Source organism: Mastigoproctus giganteus, chromosome 3 (assembly GCF_048544385.1).
Source record: "Mastigoproctus giganteus isolate SK-2022 chromosome 3, ASM4854438v1, whole genome shotgun sequence".
Lineage (NCBI taxonomy): Eukaryota > Metazoa > Arthropoda > Arachnida > Uropygi > Thelyphonidae > Mastigoproctus > Mastigoproctus giganteus.
Window position 1 is genome coordinate 164,618,145 of NC_143577.1, and position 18,377 is coordinate 164,636,521.

The following is an 18,377-nucleotide window of genomic DNA, read 5'->3' on the forward strand; positions in this document are numbered from 1 at the left end:
CGGTAGCAATACAGAATTTAAGATTCAAAATAACTTACTTTAGGAGCAAGATTCAATATAAGGAAGCAATCAGGCATTAAGAACAGCAATCCAGCATCAGTTACAGCATAACTACTTAACATAGAGTTAAAAAAAAAAAAAAAAAAAAAAGGCACTTAGAATAACAAATATACACGAGCACGAAAAGAACGTGACTTCACACAACAGGCCACCTAGTGGGACTGCCAAATAAGGATGCTAGTAATTTTGCTTTATCTTTAGCTGTGGAGGCAATAGAACCATCAGATTTTAACAGAAGTGGGAGTATCAATGGACAAAAGCTGCAGCCAGTAGTTTTGGCCAGAGACCAGAATGCTTGACTACCATCTGGATAAGAAGCAAATGTTTCATGTCCCTTTATCACACAGTCAGCAGTAGATAAAGGAACCTACCCCATATAAAGGTATCACATCAAAGTGAATATATAGATAACACAATAACATCACAAATTTGACCTAAATCTGAGAATTCAATACAGTTTTGCATTATTCACATTATGCAACTACTACATGACAAAGTTTACATTACGCTAATACACCTTCCATGTACATTGCACTGAAACTACACAAATGAGTGGAATACAATCAGAATAGAATAGAAACAAAACAGAAAAAAAAACTAATCACGTTTTACTTATGATCTCTTTAAACAAAAAAATATTTATAAAAATAAGGATTAACGTATTTTTATGTTTAAGGATTATAATTATCAGTCCAATGATGTACTAGTTTGATACTTCATTTAATTGTGCAACACACACACACACACACACACACACACACACACACACACACTGATTTTTATCCTCATTTATTTATTCTTACTTTGTATTGCATCATTTATTTTAGTTAAACGGTAGCAGTTTTTAAGTGTTACAAACATTTTTGTTGAAAATACTACTTTTTTGTGTGTATTTTGTTGTTATTGTATTTAAATATACAACATATGTATAACATATTAAATGATATTAGTGGTATTAATGGTGGAAAATGATGAAAGAAAGCAAGCATATACAATATCAGGCAAAGAAAGAAATTGTATTTCACCTCTCCATCCTCTCCAATAGTTTGTCTAGTTCTTCCTTGAATATATTCAAACCATCTGCTCTCATAGCAATGGGTCGAAGCTTGTTCCAGCAATCAACTGTCCATTGGCTGAAGACGAACTTCTTCACCTCAGTTTGAATTTATGTCCCCTCATTTGCATAATCTCTAACAAGAGGAAGAATCCCATCAGCATTAAGTTTGCTCAAGCAATTCAAAGCCTTAAATAAATTAATCAGATTACCTCATAGTGCCTAGTCCCTAGATGCAGCAATTTGCAGAACTGAAGCATTTCTTGGTAAGCGTACCCCTTTGTTTCCCTCACCAATCTCATTGCTCTTCTCTGTACCCGTCCAGCAGCTCTACATCCTTCCTAAAATGATATTTTCTAAAATGTATGCAGTACTCAAGATGTAGCCTGACCATTGCACGTTAAAATGGAATAATCACCTCCTTATCCCTGTTACCAAAATTCCTGTATATCATTGACAAGACCCGATGTGCTGTCCTGGCAGCCTGTCTACCTTACCTGCTCAGAGAACTTCATATCAGACTGCACAATTACCTCCAGGTTCTTTTCATTTGCTGCTACTCCAAGTGTAGTACCACACAGTTGGTATGTTATTCTGGGATTACTGTTACTCATATGCAGTACCTTGCATTTGTCAGCATTAAACTTCAAATGTCATTTCTCAGCCTATCTGCAACATACCTTCATTACTGTTGTCTACCCTGTCGACCTTTTTATCATCTGCAAATTTAGGCATTAAGCTTGATAGAGCCTCATCAATATTATTAATAAATACAGAAAACAGCAATAGGTCCTGTGAGCCTCCCATAACAACATTAATCCAGGAAGAGCCACCTCCATTGATAACTGCCCTCTGGCTTCTATCGCTCAATCATCCCTTTATCCACAGCAACAAATTTCCCTTAATGTCACACTGCTCCAATTTGTACAGCAGTCTTTTATGTGCAACAGTATCAAAAGATTTCCTGAAATCTAAGTATATGATATTAAATTATTTTTTTGCATCAAGTTCCTTTGTCACTGCATTATACTATCCATTCAGATTGGTCAGACAAGAACTCTTAAAAAACCCAACCTGTGACTTCAGTCACAGGTTGGGTTTTTTAAGATAACTGCACTTTTGTCTAGATGGTCCCGCATTATTTCTTTAATTAGTGACTCCATTATTTTCCCTGGAACAGAAGTTAAACTAACAGGGTTGTAAATACTCATTCACTCTTTGGTCCCCTTTTGTGAATTGGGGATATATTTGCACATCTCCAGTCCATAGGGACTTCCCCTGAATCCAGAGATGCTCTCATAATTATGGCTAAGGGTTTGCTTATCTCCTTTGCTGCCTTCCTTAATATGATTTGTAGATCTCATTCACTCCAGGTGCCTTTTTTTACGTTTAATTTCAACAATTTCTCTTCTAATTTCCTCTCAGTTATCACAAAATCATTCATCTCACTGTTAGAGTTTGATAAACTTTTGACATCCCCATTCCTTAAAGAATTCTTCATGTTTGAATGTAGATGCAAAATACCTATTTAGCCTGTTTTTAAACATTATAGATGCAAAATACCTATTTAGCCTGTTTTTAAACATTGTAGATTCGAAATACTTATTCAGCCTGTTTTTAAATGTTGATAAACCTGCTCAGCAAGCTGAGTGGGTGTATCAGCATCTGGCTTCCCCTCCCCCTTAAACCTGCTCAGTTTTCCAGAAAAGTTTATCAATGTTTAAAAACAGTGAAATCCATATCGGTGGACTGGTGTGATTCAACCGCTTCCTTCTACTGTTAATATAAGTAAAGAAATCTTTGCTGCTTTTCTTGGTATTCTTTATCAGTGATGTTTTGTAATCTGCCTTTGCTTGCCTTAACTTCCTTTGTGACTTCATTGAAAACTACTTTCTATCTACCATAGGCTTCTATGTCGCCTGATAGTTTATGTGAATCCCATGCATTTTTATTCTCTTCTCTGCTACTGGTCTCAACGGTGCCTCCGTAGCCAGGTGGGCAGGAGCAGCAGCGTGTAGCACACGCTTCTTAATCAGACCGGGGTTCGAGCCAGTGACCACCAAATATGGAGAATGTGGAAAGGTCAGGGAATGACCACCGCATATCCCTGGAGCAATATGGCCTTAGTTGCTAATGCTCCTAAACACCAAATAACAACAACTGGTCTCAACAGTTCATCTCACATCCATATAGGTTTACACCCTGAACAGTATTTCTTAGTTGGTATGAAAAGCCTAGTATTTTCTATTTCCCTGAATGTTTCCAATTTAGAATTTGTCATTGGTAACATCATCAATTTGTCCCACTGTACAGAATTCAAAATCTGTCTGAGATCTCTGTAGTCTCCTTTACAAAACCAAAAATCCTTCATGGTAGTTAAATCTTTAAGTAAATCCACCATCAATAAATTGTGATCACTGCCACCTAGTGGTTCTTTCATCTGCAGATTTTAATGCATGAAGAATCACTGTTGATAATCAGATCAAGAGTATTGCTCTCTCTTGTTACCTCTCTAACCTGCTGCCATAGAAAACAGTCATCCAGTAAATCCACAGAAGTCTTGCTAGTGTGTGAGTGACCAACTCACAAGTTCCAGTCAATATATGGAAGGTTAAAATCCCCCATTATATGACATCTTAGTTTACTGGCATAGTCTATTTCTCTGCACAGTTGTTTGTTGTACTCATCACAGTCATTTGGCCTATGACACACTGCTCCTACTCTCATTTTTGCTTATGGCTGACTCATTATTGCACTGGTCACTGGATGCACTGCTTTAGTTTTGTGCTTCTTAACTAAGAGCATAACCTCCCCCTTCCCACTGTCCTGTCTCCTTTCTGTACATTGTACTCCCGCCGTATTCAAATTTTTCGTCCCTTATATCCGAGTGATACCGTGTCTCTCTCTCATATCCATACAATATATGCATTTGATGCACTTGCCTAGCACTTTATATTTATAAAAATTTGTTTACTGTGCTCCTAGTATTGGTGTACATTCAAGTATAGCAGAACGTGTTCTTACTCTAACACAGCCCATGTATTAGGATTGTATGTTATTATGATTGTAATTAAAGTTATGTATTATTAATTAATACAAAAGTGAAGCACATTTGTGAAAAGTCCATTAGTGTGACCCATAACAAATCCTGATGTTATTCATTTATTTTCTATGGGAATTTTTTTTTAACTCTTTTATACTCCAGGACAACTGAACAAGGTCAGAGAAGTCCACGAGACAGGGAATATACAAGAACATTGCCATATTTAGTAGTCACATGAGGTGGAACCATTGTCATTGAAATTTGTGCACTTCTGTATCTTTATGCTTCACCACTCAGTATGACACCTTTGACTATTCATTTAATAACTTTAGACCAGGGCTTCTTAAACTAGGGGGGTAATTACCCCCAGGGGGTCGCTTAAAAATTTTAGGGTTTGCAGAAAATTAAGAAAAATAAAAATTTTGATAAGGCAAATGGAGTTACTAATCACCCTTTCTTGAAAAGGCAACAATTTACAGTTTTGCACCTGCACTTGCAGTCGAGAGTATGGACCGACACAACAATCAGAATCTGAATCACACTTAAAAAATTATGGTTGCACAACGTCGCTGGCCAAGTCTGTACAATTATGATGAGTATCCAATAGAGGTATTGAGAGTAATGGTATGATGTTATGATTTAGTGGTAAATATGAATTAGAAGAAATGTAAATGAAAATTAGAAGAAATGCATTTCATTTATGCATTCGTCTGTTGACAAACCTCCTTGCAAAATTGTATTATATAACTACATGAATTTCATTTTACAACCACAATGCTATACTTTGAAATAACACTCACCTAAAGTCTCTACTGTTCTTAGAACTAATGTATTGCAAAACTTTCCTGGTAACCTTTGTACTAAACAATTGCTGTTCCAAACACATAATCGAAAGCAGCTCAGTTGTTATTCATAGAGGGTGATCCGATTGTTGATTTGCACATGAATCTTAAACATTCTTTGTGTGAGTTAAGCATTGCTTTCTCATAGTGCATAACAATATTTGAATTTCAATAGTACTGAAAATTTAAAATATAATAAATTTAATTATCATTTTGGAGAAATGGTTAAATTTAGTTAAAAAATACAAAACTGGAAAATAAGATGATGAGATGGATGCCGGAATATCAGGAAGTAGTAAAATGACACAAGAATTACCTGCACATACAAAAAAGAGGAAATATAATGAATCATTTTTGCAATATTGATTTACTTTTAACTCTAATCACTAGCTGTACCCATTGCAAAAATTTTTCAAGGTAGCAGAGTTTTTCTCTAGCCGTCCTAAAGAAATGTCTGTGTTTAATCATGAGCAGTTAAGCCAGTACACGTTGAATCCTTTCTCATTTCTTGCAGTACCCGTTGTGAAAATTTCTCAATTGGTAGCAGTCTTTCTCTAGCTGTCCTAAAGAAATGTAGTCCATGTTTTGTTGTGAGCAGTTAAGCCAGTACGCATTGAATCCTTTCTCAATTTTTGTATCTGAGGAAACTTATAAATTTTCTTTTGTTTCACCATCTTTCCGAATGTAGTAGTCTCTCCAAAGGTTGAGGGTTCAAATCCTGCCTCGGGCTTGGATCAGAATAAAATGCAAAAAACTTTGGGGGGTGCAGTAAGGCCACAGAAGCCGATGTGGCAACAACTAACAAAAAAAAAATATGGTCTCTATAATACTTCTATGAAAACGACATTTTTTATATTCTTGTGCCCTTCTGGTAACCTTACCTTAACGTGCCTGAATGATCTGACCCGAGTTATTGCTATATACAATTCAGACAAGGAAAAATGGATATTGCTAAATTCAGACAAGGAAAAATGGATATTGCTAAATTCAGACAAGGAAAAATGGATCACATTTTTGATGAACCAGTCATTTTTAGAAAACTTGGCTGGCTCACCAAAAAAAGGTGAAAAGACTCAGATCTGGAGATTTACTGATTTAAACAGCTAACCATCAACATTCTCAGGCTCTACTAGAAATACCAACTTTTGGCAAAATACCTATACAGGTTATCCCCCTCATGCTACACTAAATTATTCCAAGGGATAATTGTAAAATAGGACCTGATGAATGTCTCTGAAGACAAGCTAATTCAGGAATTAAAAGATCAGAAAGTCACTCAAGGAAAACAAATAATGATCAAAAAAGATGAACTTGTTCCTACTAGAAACATTATTCTTACTATTGTGTATCAAAGCCAGGTACCTCAATTGTTGCATATGTTGTTCCTATATACACAATCCACTCAGATGTTACAAGTGTTAAAAAGACAATAAAGGAGACATATTGGTTTTTTTTTTTTGACACTGGCTGCCTGCACTGTGGCTCCAAAGCCCATACACAAATGGACTACACTGCAGAAATGCTGCAATGCCAAACTGTCAAGGCCAGGAATCAGACTTCTCAAAAGCTTGCAAACTCTGGAGAGTAGGAAAAAAAGATTAAAAAATACAAGGTTGAACAAAAGGTTACCTACCAGGAAGTTAGTTATGCTTAACATGCCAAAACTCACTTATGCTGCAGCAACTAAGAAATACTAGTTGATATTACAAATGGCTGTCACTGTACCCCTATCCATGTCAATTGCTAATTGGGCTAGATCCATGCTCTCATCTCCACAGCAGACACCTAAAAGCAATGTGAAATGAATGGTGCTAGAAACACTCTGCTGATAGTCCCACTTCAAAAAAAAAAAACTAGTAGATCTGATTTGCATCCACTATTAAAAAGAATACAGACAGTAGAAAAATCTGGAACAAAATAAAAAAAAAAAAAAAAAAAAACTGAAGTAAATCCCTTCCGGTATCAGTGCCTATTCTAAGACGGAATGGCAAAGGCAGCTTTCAGAAGGCTTCATTCTTGGCACCACGGAATAGTCTTAGCCTTTCCTATACCTGGAAAGGATCACGAGATCCACAAAACTGTTGAATAGTATCTCTTAGCAGTTGCCTTTATAAGACATTGGAAAAAAATGATTAACAATTGATTAGTATGGTATCTAGAATCTCGATCATCACTGATCGAGATTCTAGAACCAGTACAGCTTCCAAAAAAATTGATCAATGCTTGACCTTATGATTAAGGCAGAATTCAACATACAAAATGCATTTATCCAAAATGAATATTTTGTCAGTCTGCCTAGACATTGAAAAAGCCTTTGATACTACCTGACACTATGGCATTCTTAAAAATCTGTATTCCTCAGAACTTTGGGGCTGCCACTAGTTATACAGAGTTTTCTCTAAAACAGAACTTTTCAAGTGCATTATTATAATCCACTGTCCTTGAAGAGTTGTCCATAAAGATGGGATATCACAAAGATCAGTTCTTAGTGCCAGTCTTTGCACTTAGGATAAAAAAAATGTAACAGAGAGTATTCCAGCTAATAATGATAACTATCTGTATTATTATTATTATTATTAGACATATGGTGCAAGGAAGCCTGAGGCTTATGCTGCACCAGCCAAAAAAAAAAAAAAAAAAATTTTCTGAATTATCCCGAGAGAGAGAGAGAGAGAGACAGAAGTAGAAGGGAATCACCAAGAAAGAGAAGAATGATGATATCCAGCTCAGGACCCTGGGTATGCCAAACCCATACTCACCAGATGTGAGAGCCACAATACTAGATTATTGAGTTGGTAAAAGAAAACTCACCTCATCAGTCCTGGCATGTGGGCTTGTGGCAGCAAAAAAACAATGAAACAGTTTACCTGTAGGATGACACGAGGAACCACGTTGGCAAGCTAACCCAATATTAATTTTTGGACACTTATGGTAGTAATTAAAAAGATGTTAAAGGAAAAATATAAACAATTGATGAATATTTCCAAGTTTCACTTTTCTTTAACTCAGGATGACACCACATGGAAACCGAACCCAGCAAGCAAAATGCAGATGCCAATCAAAAAATATGCAGTCCACTGAACAACAACTTCAGCTTTCAATAAAAAAAAAATGCTGAAATTTACATTCCTAGTATTATCGGCTATTCAGACTTCTGCAACCTGAGCTCTCTTTGTTCTTTGGCTAGTCACTTTTTTTCTTCCATTAGGAAATTTGTAACTCTCTTCCAGTTTTGCTTTAAAATTATACTATCATGAAATTATATTAAAATAAAAAAATGGCATAAACAAACCACAGAAATATGTTGAAGAATACTTGATTATGAATATCAAACACTAATATATATTCACTGATATCCATAAAAACATGCTTAAGAATACTTTAATATAAACATTTGAATTCTAATATATATAATCATTAATGCTTCTCTCAAATCACTTGTATTTAAATTAAATTTAAATAATTATAAAAAAAATTGTTGTTTGCACTACAGTCACAATAAAATCATTTCAAATTTATATTGGAACTATTGTAATTGACTAATGTTCCATGTTATAAGCAACTGCTTGACATACCATGAGGCACTCTTCAATTATCACATACCATGATGAGGTGATCTGATTGAAGTGTATAAGGTCTTGAATGGTTTGAGCAACCTCAGTGTTGATGGGATTCTTCCTCTTGCTCAGAATCCATAACTGAAGGGGCATAAATTCAAACTGAGGAAAGATAGTTGTAGAACAGATGTGCAGAAATTTGCCTTTAGCCAGTGGGTGGTTGATTGCTGGAAGAAACTTCCATCTGTCGTTGTTGTGGAAGTTGACAGCTTAAATCAATTCACAGCTGAACTAGACAAACTTTTGGAGTGAATGGATGGATGAAATGGGAAGGGTTTTTCTTTTCTTTGGCTGATGCTATATAAGCTTGCTTTTTTTTTTAATCGTGTGCCTCTACTAATGCTAATGACATCGCAGAATAGCCTCATGTTTACATTGTGATAAACCAATATTAGAATGTTAGCCAGGTTCCTGTTTTGCTAGCAGTTGACCCATGATACACAAAAATATTTTGACTTTTGTAGAATTAATTTGTTGCACTTGATAATGCCAATGTTCTTTTTTTGTTAGGTCTTTATCCTCCCTCCAGTGGTACTGCTATTATTAATGGGTATGACATTGTGGAAAATACAAAATTAGCTCGTAGAAGCCTTGGTCTCTGCCCTCAGCACAATGCCTTATATGATACTCTTACCGTAGAAGAACATTTGAAGATTTTTGCTGGAGTAAGTTCCTTTAACTTCTTATGTTTCATTAAGAAGTAAACTTTTCATATAGTACCACTTAAATTAATAGCAAATGCCCCAATTTTCTTTGTTATTAATATTTCAAGCTTTAATTGCTCAATGGCAGTTGAGCAATTTTAGTCTTTTTTCTTACAAATGATATACAGTATGAACATTAAGAAGCAAAAATAGGCTAATCATTATTAAAAAAATATACTCTGGAATAGTTTTAGAGAATATAATTTTTTCAGATTAATAACAATGCTTGGTGTAAATGTAACATTAAACTTTTAAGGGAAAAAAAAAATCATTAAATTATTATTTTATTGGATACCCTTAGTCCTTATTACTTTCTGATCTATTTAATAATGAAGGTATTTATGCTTAGTTAATCCTGGGTATAACTCCCATGCGCAAGCAGACTGTGGTTAACCACCCAGGTATGAACCAACATAAGCAGGGGTCGAGGTGTGATGCCCACACCACATGTAGGAATGACGCCCCTCTGTGTTACCAGGCAATACTAGGTGGTAGATGACTCTCATCAACTAGTGCAATACCACCACTTTGCTTATTGGAGGCTTGAAGTGGTGGAACGCATGTTTAGTCTCTTGAGCTATGCTCCTGTCAACCCTTCCCCATCTCTTCCATCATGTAGTATGATTGATATCTTTTGAGGTTGTGATGAACACCATGGTGAGATCCAAACTTCCTTACATTTTGAGGGTACTGCTCTAAATCAGTGTTCGCAGGTGGGCTGCTATTTAGTATGCCGGAACAAACCTATTGGTAACTGTCTAGGAGGCTTCTGGGTCATCTAGTGTATAATCTTGCTACCTCTACTCTGTGAAATAGTGACTGGAGGGAGTCTGAGTAGTGTGTATGGAGGGGGCATTGTAGAGGCCACATTATGTCAAAGATCTGGGTATATTCTTACCATTTTCCCAGGGGCTCACATCTGGTGAGTATGGGCTTGGCAAACCCAGGATCCTGAGCTGGATATCATCATTCTTCTCTTTCTTGATTTCTTGGTGATTCCCTTCTAATTCTCTCTCTCTCTCTCTCTCAGGGTAATGCAGGATTTTTTTTTTTTTTTTTTTGGCTGGTGCAGCATAAGCCTCAGGCTTCCTTGCAACATATGGCTAATAATAATAATGTGTACACCATATCCAAAAATTTCATTACTTCATATATCATGTCCCCTCCCCCACACTTTTTCTTACTATTGAATACACCATGAATTGTTAAACTAATAGAACAAACTTATCTGTGAACCTCCCAAACACTTCCTAGTTCATTTCACAAATATACATAGTCTCAGTTCTGATCTCAGTGATGCCCATTTCCACTTACAGTCTGCTAAACCCCATGTACTTTTTCTGACAGAATCTCGGTTATCGGCTGATTCAACCACTGCTCATCATAGTTGCCCAAATTATTCACTGTATGATTCCTTTCGCCTCAAAGGTGGTGCTTCTGCATATGTTCATTCCGATATTCCCTGTCAGAGACTTGGCAATTTGTAATCTCCTCTTTTCGATCTTTTCTGGCTTAAAATCTCTCTACATTATTCTGTCAAATTCATCTGATGTCTCTACCATTCTCCCAACTCCTCTAACCACTTGGAACTCTTTGACTTACTCTCTTTTCAACTTTACTTTCTCCAGTCCAACTTTCCCCCAACAGTGAGGTAATTTTCCTTGGTAATTTTAACGTTCACAACTCCAGCTGGCTTCCGTTTTTCTAATCACACATGATGCCTCAGCATCTCGAGATGCTGAGGCTTTTGCAATTACTAATGGCCTTGCACAGATTGTTCATTTACCTACCAGAATACTGGACAATAACCATACAGCCAATGCATTTGATCTTTTTCTCACAAACAACCCTTCTAAGTACATGGTCGAAGTCAGTGGTCCTTTAGGCACCTCAGATCACGATTTTAGTCTGTCTCTTCTCCAATGGAGCCTTTATCTCATGGCTATTCCCAATCTCATGTTATTTGGCATTGCAGGGATGCAGAATGGGATGACCTGAGAGATTTCTTTTCTTCTTTTCCCTGGTCAAATTACTGTTTCAAAACTTCTAATGTCAACGTTTGCTCAGATCGTGTCAGTGAAATTATTCTTGTAGGAATGGAATCCTTTCTTCCACGCTCCACATTAAAATCTCGTCCTTTATCTAAGCCTTGGTTTTCCAATAAATGCACTAAGGCTGTTCAAGAGAAGAATGTTGCATATCGTAATTAGCTTGTTTACAATCCTTCAGTTTCATTTTTTGCCTACACAAAAGCTTGCAACAATTGTCAAACAGTTATTAATCAATCCAAACTAGATTTTGAACAGGCTAAGAGTAGAAAACTTTCTTCTTGCCCTAATTTTAGCAGAGCATTCTTGTCTCTTTCCAGAGCTATTGGCAAAAACTTTTGCTCATCTCTGCCCCCACCTCTGTCAAAACAAGATGATTCTATTGTCACTTCAGCTGAGGATAAAGCTGACCTGCTAGCATCCCACGTTTCTTCCCACTCATGTATTAATGATTTTGGTAAAACACTTCCCAACATGCTCCATTCAATGCCTCCTGTGGTCTTCCATCAGAAGGATTTTGACGAATCTCGATGCTAAAAAGCCACAGTTCCTGATGGTATTTCTCCACTTATTCTCAAAACCTGTGCTCCTGAACTTACTCCTGTTCTTTGCTGCCTTTTTTCACTTTCTTATTCCAAAGGTGTCTTTCCTTCTGCTTTTGGAAATTTGCTCATATCCAGCCATCCTAAAAAGGTGACAAATCATTCCCATCTAATTAATGTCCCATTGCAATTACTTATACTCTTTCTAAAATAATGGAGAAATCAATTAACAGCCAACTCTTAAATTATCTTGGAATCTTCCGTCTGTTCAACAATCACCAGTATGGATTCCATCAGTGTCGATCCACTGATGATATTCTGGCTTATTTTACTAATTTATGGACAAATTCAATGGAAAAGTTTGGTGAAACACAAGCAGTTGCGCTTGACTTCTCAAAGTCTTTTATTCGTGTTTGGCATAAAGGTCTTCTAAATAAACTTCCATCTTATGGTTTGCCAACTATTTTTTGCAATTGGTTATCCAGTTTTCTCTCTGATCGCTCACTGAGGGTGATGGTTGATGGTTCTCTGTCTCCTAACTTCTCCACTAATGCTGGTGTCCCCCAAATTGTTCAGTTCTTTCCCCCACTCTTGTATATTAATAACCTTCTTCCATTGACTGGAAATCCTATCCATAGTTTTTCTGATGATAGCACATTACATTCCAGTTTGAGAAGTCTCACCCTGCTCAGCTTCAATTTCTCAAATATCCACTACCAATTCCCTAAATGCCGATCTCCAAGTAATTCTCCAGTGGGGCAAAGACAACTTAGTTGATTTCAATCCTTCTAAAACTCTGTCATGTCTTATATCTCACAAAAAGAATTCTTCTGCTCCTATGCTTATCTTTTGTGACACTCTGATTTCTAGGTAAAATGATATATCTCTTTTGGGGATTACTCTGACTTCTAATCTCTCTTGGCACAAGCACATTACAAATATTGCTTCCTCTGCATCTAAAAAACTTGGTTTTCTCTTTCGCTCTAGGCATGACTTTTCTTCCAAACAGCTGTTCACTCTGTACAAATATTCCATTGACTGGAAATCCTATCCATAGTTTTGTCGATAATAGTACATTGCATTCCATTTTGAAAAACCTTGCCCTGCTCAATCAGCTTCAACTTTTCAAATATCAGCTACCAATTCCTTAAATGCCAATCTCCAGGTAATTCTCCAGTGGGGCAGAGACAACTTAGTTGATTTTAATCCTTCTAAAACTCAGTCTTGTCTTATATCTCGCAAAAAGGATTCTTCTGCTCCTATGCTTATCGTTGGTGACACTGATTTCTAGGCAAGATGATATATCTCTTTTGTGGATTACCTTGACTTCTAATCTCTCTTGGCACAAGCACATTTCAAATATCACTTCCTCTGCATCTAAAAAAACTTGGTTTTTCTCTTTGGCTCTCATGTTACTTTTCTACCAAACAGCTGCTCACTCTGTACAAATCGCAAATCTGCCCTACCATGGAATATTGTTCCCACATCTGGGGCAGTGTCCCCCAAAACTTCTCTCAGGCTTCTGGATTCCATTCAGAACAGGGCAATTAGGTTAATTAATGACTCATCTCTAACAGAGTCTCTCCACTCTCTCTCTCTCTCTCTCTCTCTCTCATAGATGTTCTGTTTCTGCTGCATGCTTTTTCTACAGATACTTCCATGGGCACTGTTCTTCTAAATTGGCTTCTATAATTACCACTTTCTCTCTCTCTCTTTCAAAACAGTCCGAACATGTGCTGCTACCAGCCAACATCTATTTACTGTCCAATTTCAAACTCACGGAACAAACTTTTCATTTTCCTTGTGTATTCATTCAGCTGTCATATTCTTGTGAAACCTTCCTTTATATGTCTTTCCTGAAAATTACAGTCTACAGAAGTTCAATTCTAATGTTAACCAATATCTTTTTTCGTCTTCCCAACCTCCAACCCAATCATGGTACTAAGTATTATAGGTTCTAATACCTCTCGTGTGTCTGGTTTTCATAAAAAAAAAAAAAAAAAAAATTTTTGTATTAGTATTGGCAAAGGGAAGCAAGGTTATTCAAAAAAAAAGGCAAACTTCTGCATAAATTCCACACATCTATTCTGCAATTGTCCTTTTTAAATTTACATTTGTGTTATCCCCCTTCACTAGATGCATTGGTGCATATGGATCTTGGAAGGGGTGGTATTCATCTGCATTCCTATCAAAATGAGCATTTGTATTTAATTTCCCGTGAGAATGATCTAATCAGTTACCACTGAAATATTACTAAATCATAAAGAATATTTTAGTCATTGCAAGGTCCTGATCTTTTACTTGGTCTGTGCCATGCAAAATACGCTGGTATTGTAGAGTGATTAGGGGTTGACATTGTTTTATTGCTGAAAATCAAATATTTCCACTGTCTGTCAAATTGTGATGAATTCTGAGACTTTTGTCGATTCTTTACAGTTTTTGGAAAGAATTAAGAAATAAGAACAATGAGATTGGTATTAGCATTAGTTGAGGCATATGATGCAAGAAATCAAGCTTATAAAGCATCAGCCAAAAAAAATATCATTTCACATTTCACCCATCTGGTCACTCCAAATGTTTGTCTAATTCAGCCTTAAATTTATTTAAACTATCAACTTCCGCAACAAGAGATTGAAATCTGTTCCAGCAATCAACGACTTGCAGGCTAAAGGCAAACTTCTGCACATCTATTCTACAACTGTCTTTCCTCAATTTGAATCTATGCCCCATCAGGTTCTTAATCTGGACAAATGGAAGTATCCCATCAGCATTGAGCCTACTCAATCCATTTAAGGCCTTATACACCTCAATCAGGTCACCTTGCAGGTGCCCAGTATCCAGATGCTGCAACTTGCAGAACTCCTCTCACCAATCTTGTTGCCCTTCTCTGTACTCTTTCTAGCAACTCTACATCCTTCCTAAAATGAGCCCTCCAGACCTGTACGCAGAATTCAAGGTGTGGCCTGATCATTGCATTATACAAGGGAATAATCACCTACTTGTCTCTGCTAGTTCCAATATATCATTATTCCAATATATCACTGACAAAACTCCATGACCTGCTCTGGCAGCCCATCTGCATTACTCAGAGAAATTCATATCTGATTGCACAATTACTCCCAGGTCTTTTTCATTTTCCACCTCTGTGTGTAATACCACATGGTTGGTACGTTTCTTTTGGGTTACTGCTACCCATATGCAGTACTTTGTATTTGTCAAAGTTAAACATTAGCTGCAACTTCTCAGCCCATCTGCCTAACTTTTATAGATCCTGTTGCAATATCATACTGTCTTTACTGTCATTAAGAACCCTGCGAACCTTTGTATCATCTGTAAACTTGGACATTCAGCCTGATATACCTTCATCGATCTTATTGATAAATACACAAAGCAACAATGGGTCCAGCACCAAACCCTGGGAGACTCCACTAATAACAATAGTCTATGTAGATTAGTCCACGTAGAGCAGAGAGTATTACCACTTTCTGTAGTCTCTCACTCAACCATCCCTTTATCCATTTGCAGCAACTTGCCCTTAATGCCATACTGCTCCAATTTGCAAAGCAATCTTCCATGTGCAACAATATCAAAAGCTTTCCTGGAATCCAAGTATATGATATCAAAATTATTTTTTGCATCCAGTTCCTTTGTGACCACATCGTAGTATCCAATCATATTGGTCAGACAAGACTTCCCCTTAACAGACTCATGCTGTGTGGGAACTATTACTGCAGTCTTGTCTCGGTGATCCTGCATCACTTCTTTAACCAGTGACTCCATTATTTTCACTGAAACAGAAGTTAAACTAACAGGTCTATAATTATTTGTGTCACCCTTTGAGCACTTTTGTATTGGGGATACATTTGCACATCTCCAGTCCAAAGGGACCTTCCCTGAATCTCAGAATGCCCTCATAATTATGGCTGAGGGTTTGCTAACTTCCCTCGCTACCTTACTCAATATAACTGGATATATTCCATCTGCCCCAGGTGCCTTTTTTATGTTTAACTTCAACAATTTCTCCTTAATTTTGCTCTCCATAATTACAAAATCATTTAGCTCCCTGGTAGAGTTTAGTAAACTTCTGTCCTCCCCCATCCTTAAATTCCTCGTGTGAATGAAGATGCAAAATACTCATTCAGTTTGTCAGCTATCTGAGCAGGATCATCAACATCAAGTGGACCAATCTGATTCCTCCCTTTACTTCTAGAATTTAAAATAAAGAAGTCTTTGTTGTTTTTCTTTACATCCTTTGCCAAGGATTTCTCGTAATCAGCCTTCCCTTGTCTAACCTCTTTTGTGACTTGATTACAGACTAGCTTATATCTGCCATAGGCTTCTGTGTCACCTTATAATTTATATGCATCCCAAACATTTTTCTTCCCTGCCACAAACCTTGTTAATTCATCTGAACAGTATTTCTTATTTGGTATGAAAAGCTTAGTAACTTCCACAGTTAATTCCTTGAAGTCTTCCCATTTAGAATTTGTTGTATTAAACATTATCAGTTGATCCCACTGTATAGAATTTAAAAACTGTCTGAGACCACTGTAATCAACTTAACAAAAACAATAACCCTTTCCTTTGCCCTTGATCGTAGTTACATCTTTAAGTAAATCCCACATCAGTGCACTGTGATCACTGTCACCTAGTGGTTCCTTTATCTACAAATTCTTAATGCATGAATCATCACTGTTGATAATCAGATAAATAGTATTACTCCCTATGGTTGCCATATCAACATGTTGCTGTTGAAAAGAATCCTCCAATAAATCCACAAAATCCTTGCTATTGTGTGACTGACCAATTCACAAATTCCAGGCAATATCTAGAAAGAAAAAATCTCCTATTACAAGACATTTTGATTTACTACCCCACTATTTCTCTGCACAATTGTTTGTTCTACTCATTAGAGTCATTAGGTCTCTAACACGCTCCTACTCTCATTTTTGCTTTCCCAGTGCTTATGTCACACCAAACTGACTCAACATTGCATTGCCCACCAATATCAACTGGATGCATTTCCTTAGATTTTGTGGTTCTTAACTAACAGCATAACCCCTCCTCCCTTCCTACTCTGTCTATTCCTTCTCTACACATTGTACTCCCCAAATTCCAATTCTGTGCCGCATATATCTGTGTGACACCATGTCTCTGATATCCCAACAATATCTGCCTTTGATGTCTTGACCAGCACTTCAAATTCATCAAATTTATTTACTGTACTTCTAGCATTGGTGTACATGCAAATATACATGCGCCTGTTCTTACTCTTAGTTACCCTAACACAGCCCATGTATTTACTTGTTCCATGATGACTCCCAGCAGCTCTTGAAATCCCCAGCAACCTGCTCCCTAGGATGCTGCTCATTACAATATAAGCAATGCAAGAATCACTTTCGCTTCTGCTTGCAGCTACTGTTAATCTTTTTGTCTGTGAACCTCCCCAAGCTAGCAGTTTTCTGACCCACCTAACACTGCCTCGATAGCATCAGAAAATATTCTTGCACCCTTTCTATTTAAGTGTATCCCATCCCTGTTCCCTGTAGAAGCAGTCTCTTCTGTTAGCAAGCACAGACCTGCTGAAATAAATTCTACCCCATGAGTCTTGCACAATTTCTCCAGGGCCAAATTGATTGACAAGGCAGTCATCATATACTCCCTCCTATAGTGTCTGGGCAGAATTGCAGACACTTTCAAATTTAACCGTAACTCTCAACTTTTTTCAAAATTGACCTGTACTTATTATGTAAATCTGCAGATGTCTTACTCTTAAGGTCATTAGTGCCAACGTGTACAACAGTATCACCTTTTGTGCTCTTAAAAGATGATATCTGCTCTACAACGTCATCAACTTTTGCTCCTGGCAGACAAACCCTGGCCCTGTTCTATCTCCCTGACAATAGTCACTGACAATAACTAGCTCCTGTGGGACCAGCGCATTCTGCCTTGGAGATTGCTGCTGTGTTGTCTGATGTATAGGAGTGAGCTCTGGCATTGAGTTTGGCAGCTGAAATCTTGATGTGAGCCCCTCATATTAATCTACCGAAACCTCAAACTCTCATAAATACCCATCAGAACACTGAGTTGGCACCTAATTTCTTCAGTCTCTGAACCTAGTACACATGGCGCCTCCGTGGCCAGGTGGGAAGGAGCAGCAGTGCGTAGCACACGCTTCTTGATTAGACTGGGGTTCGAGCCCATCACCACCAAATACGGAGGATGCGGAAAGATCAAGGGAATGACCACCGCATATTCCCGGAGCAATATGGCCTTAGTTGCTAATGCTCCTAAAAACCAAATAACCAACCTAGTACACACAAAGACATCTTCCTTGGCTAGATCTAGATGTCCTGTTCTAGACAGCTCTGCAAACATTTCACGTTTTGCACATTTTTTTAGACTGTGATGTGTTGGAGAATTTCCCCCTTTGGTTTTCCTCCGAGCCACAGTACTACCTCTACTTT

The 18,377-nt window shown here is 37.3% G+C and overlaps 1 protein-coding gene across 1 annotated transcript in view; it reads left to right on the forward strand.

Moving 5' to 3' along the window:
- LOC150088381 (phospholipid-transporting ATPase ABCA3-like) overlaps positions 1-18,377 on the forward strand; it is a 286,503-nt gene that overhangs the window by 154,539 nt on the left and 113,587 nt on the right. The window contains exon 10 of the mRNA XM_090369476.1: positions 9,127-9,281. Within this exon, the coding sequence (XP_090225602.1) occupies positions 9,127-9,281 (155 nt within the window). The remainder of the gene's footprint in view (positions 1-9,126; positions 9,282-18,377) is intronic.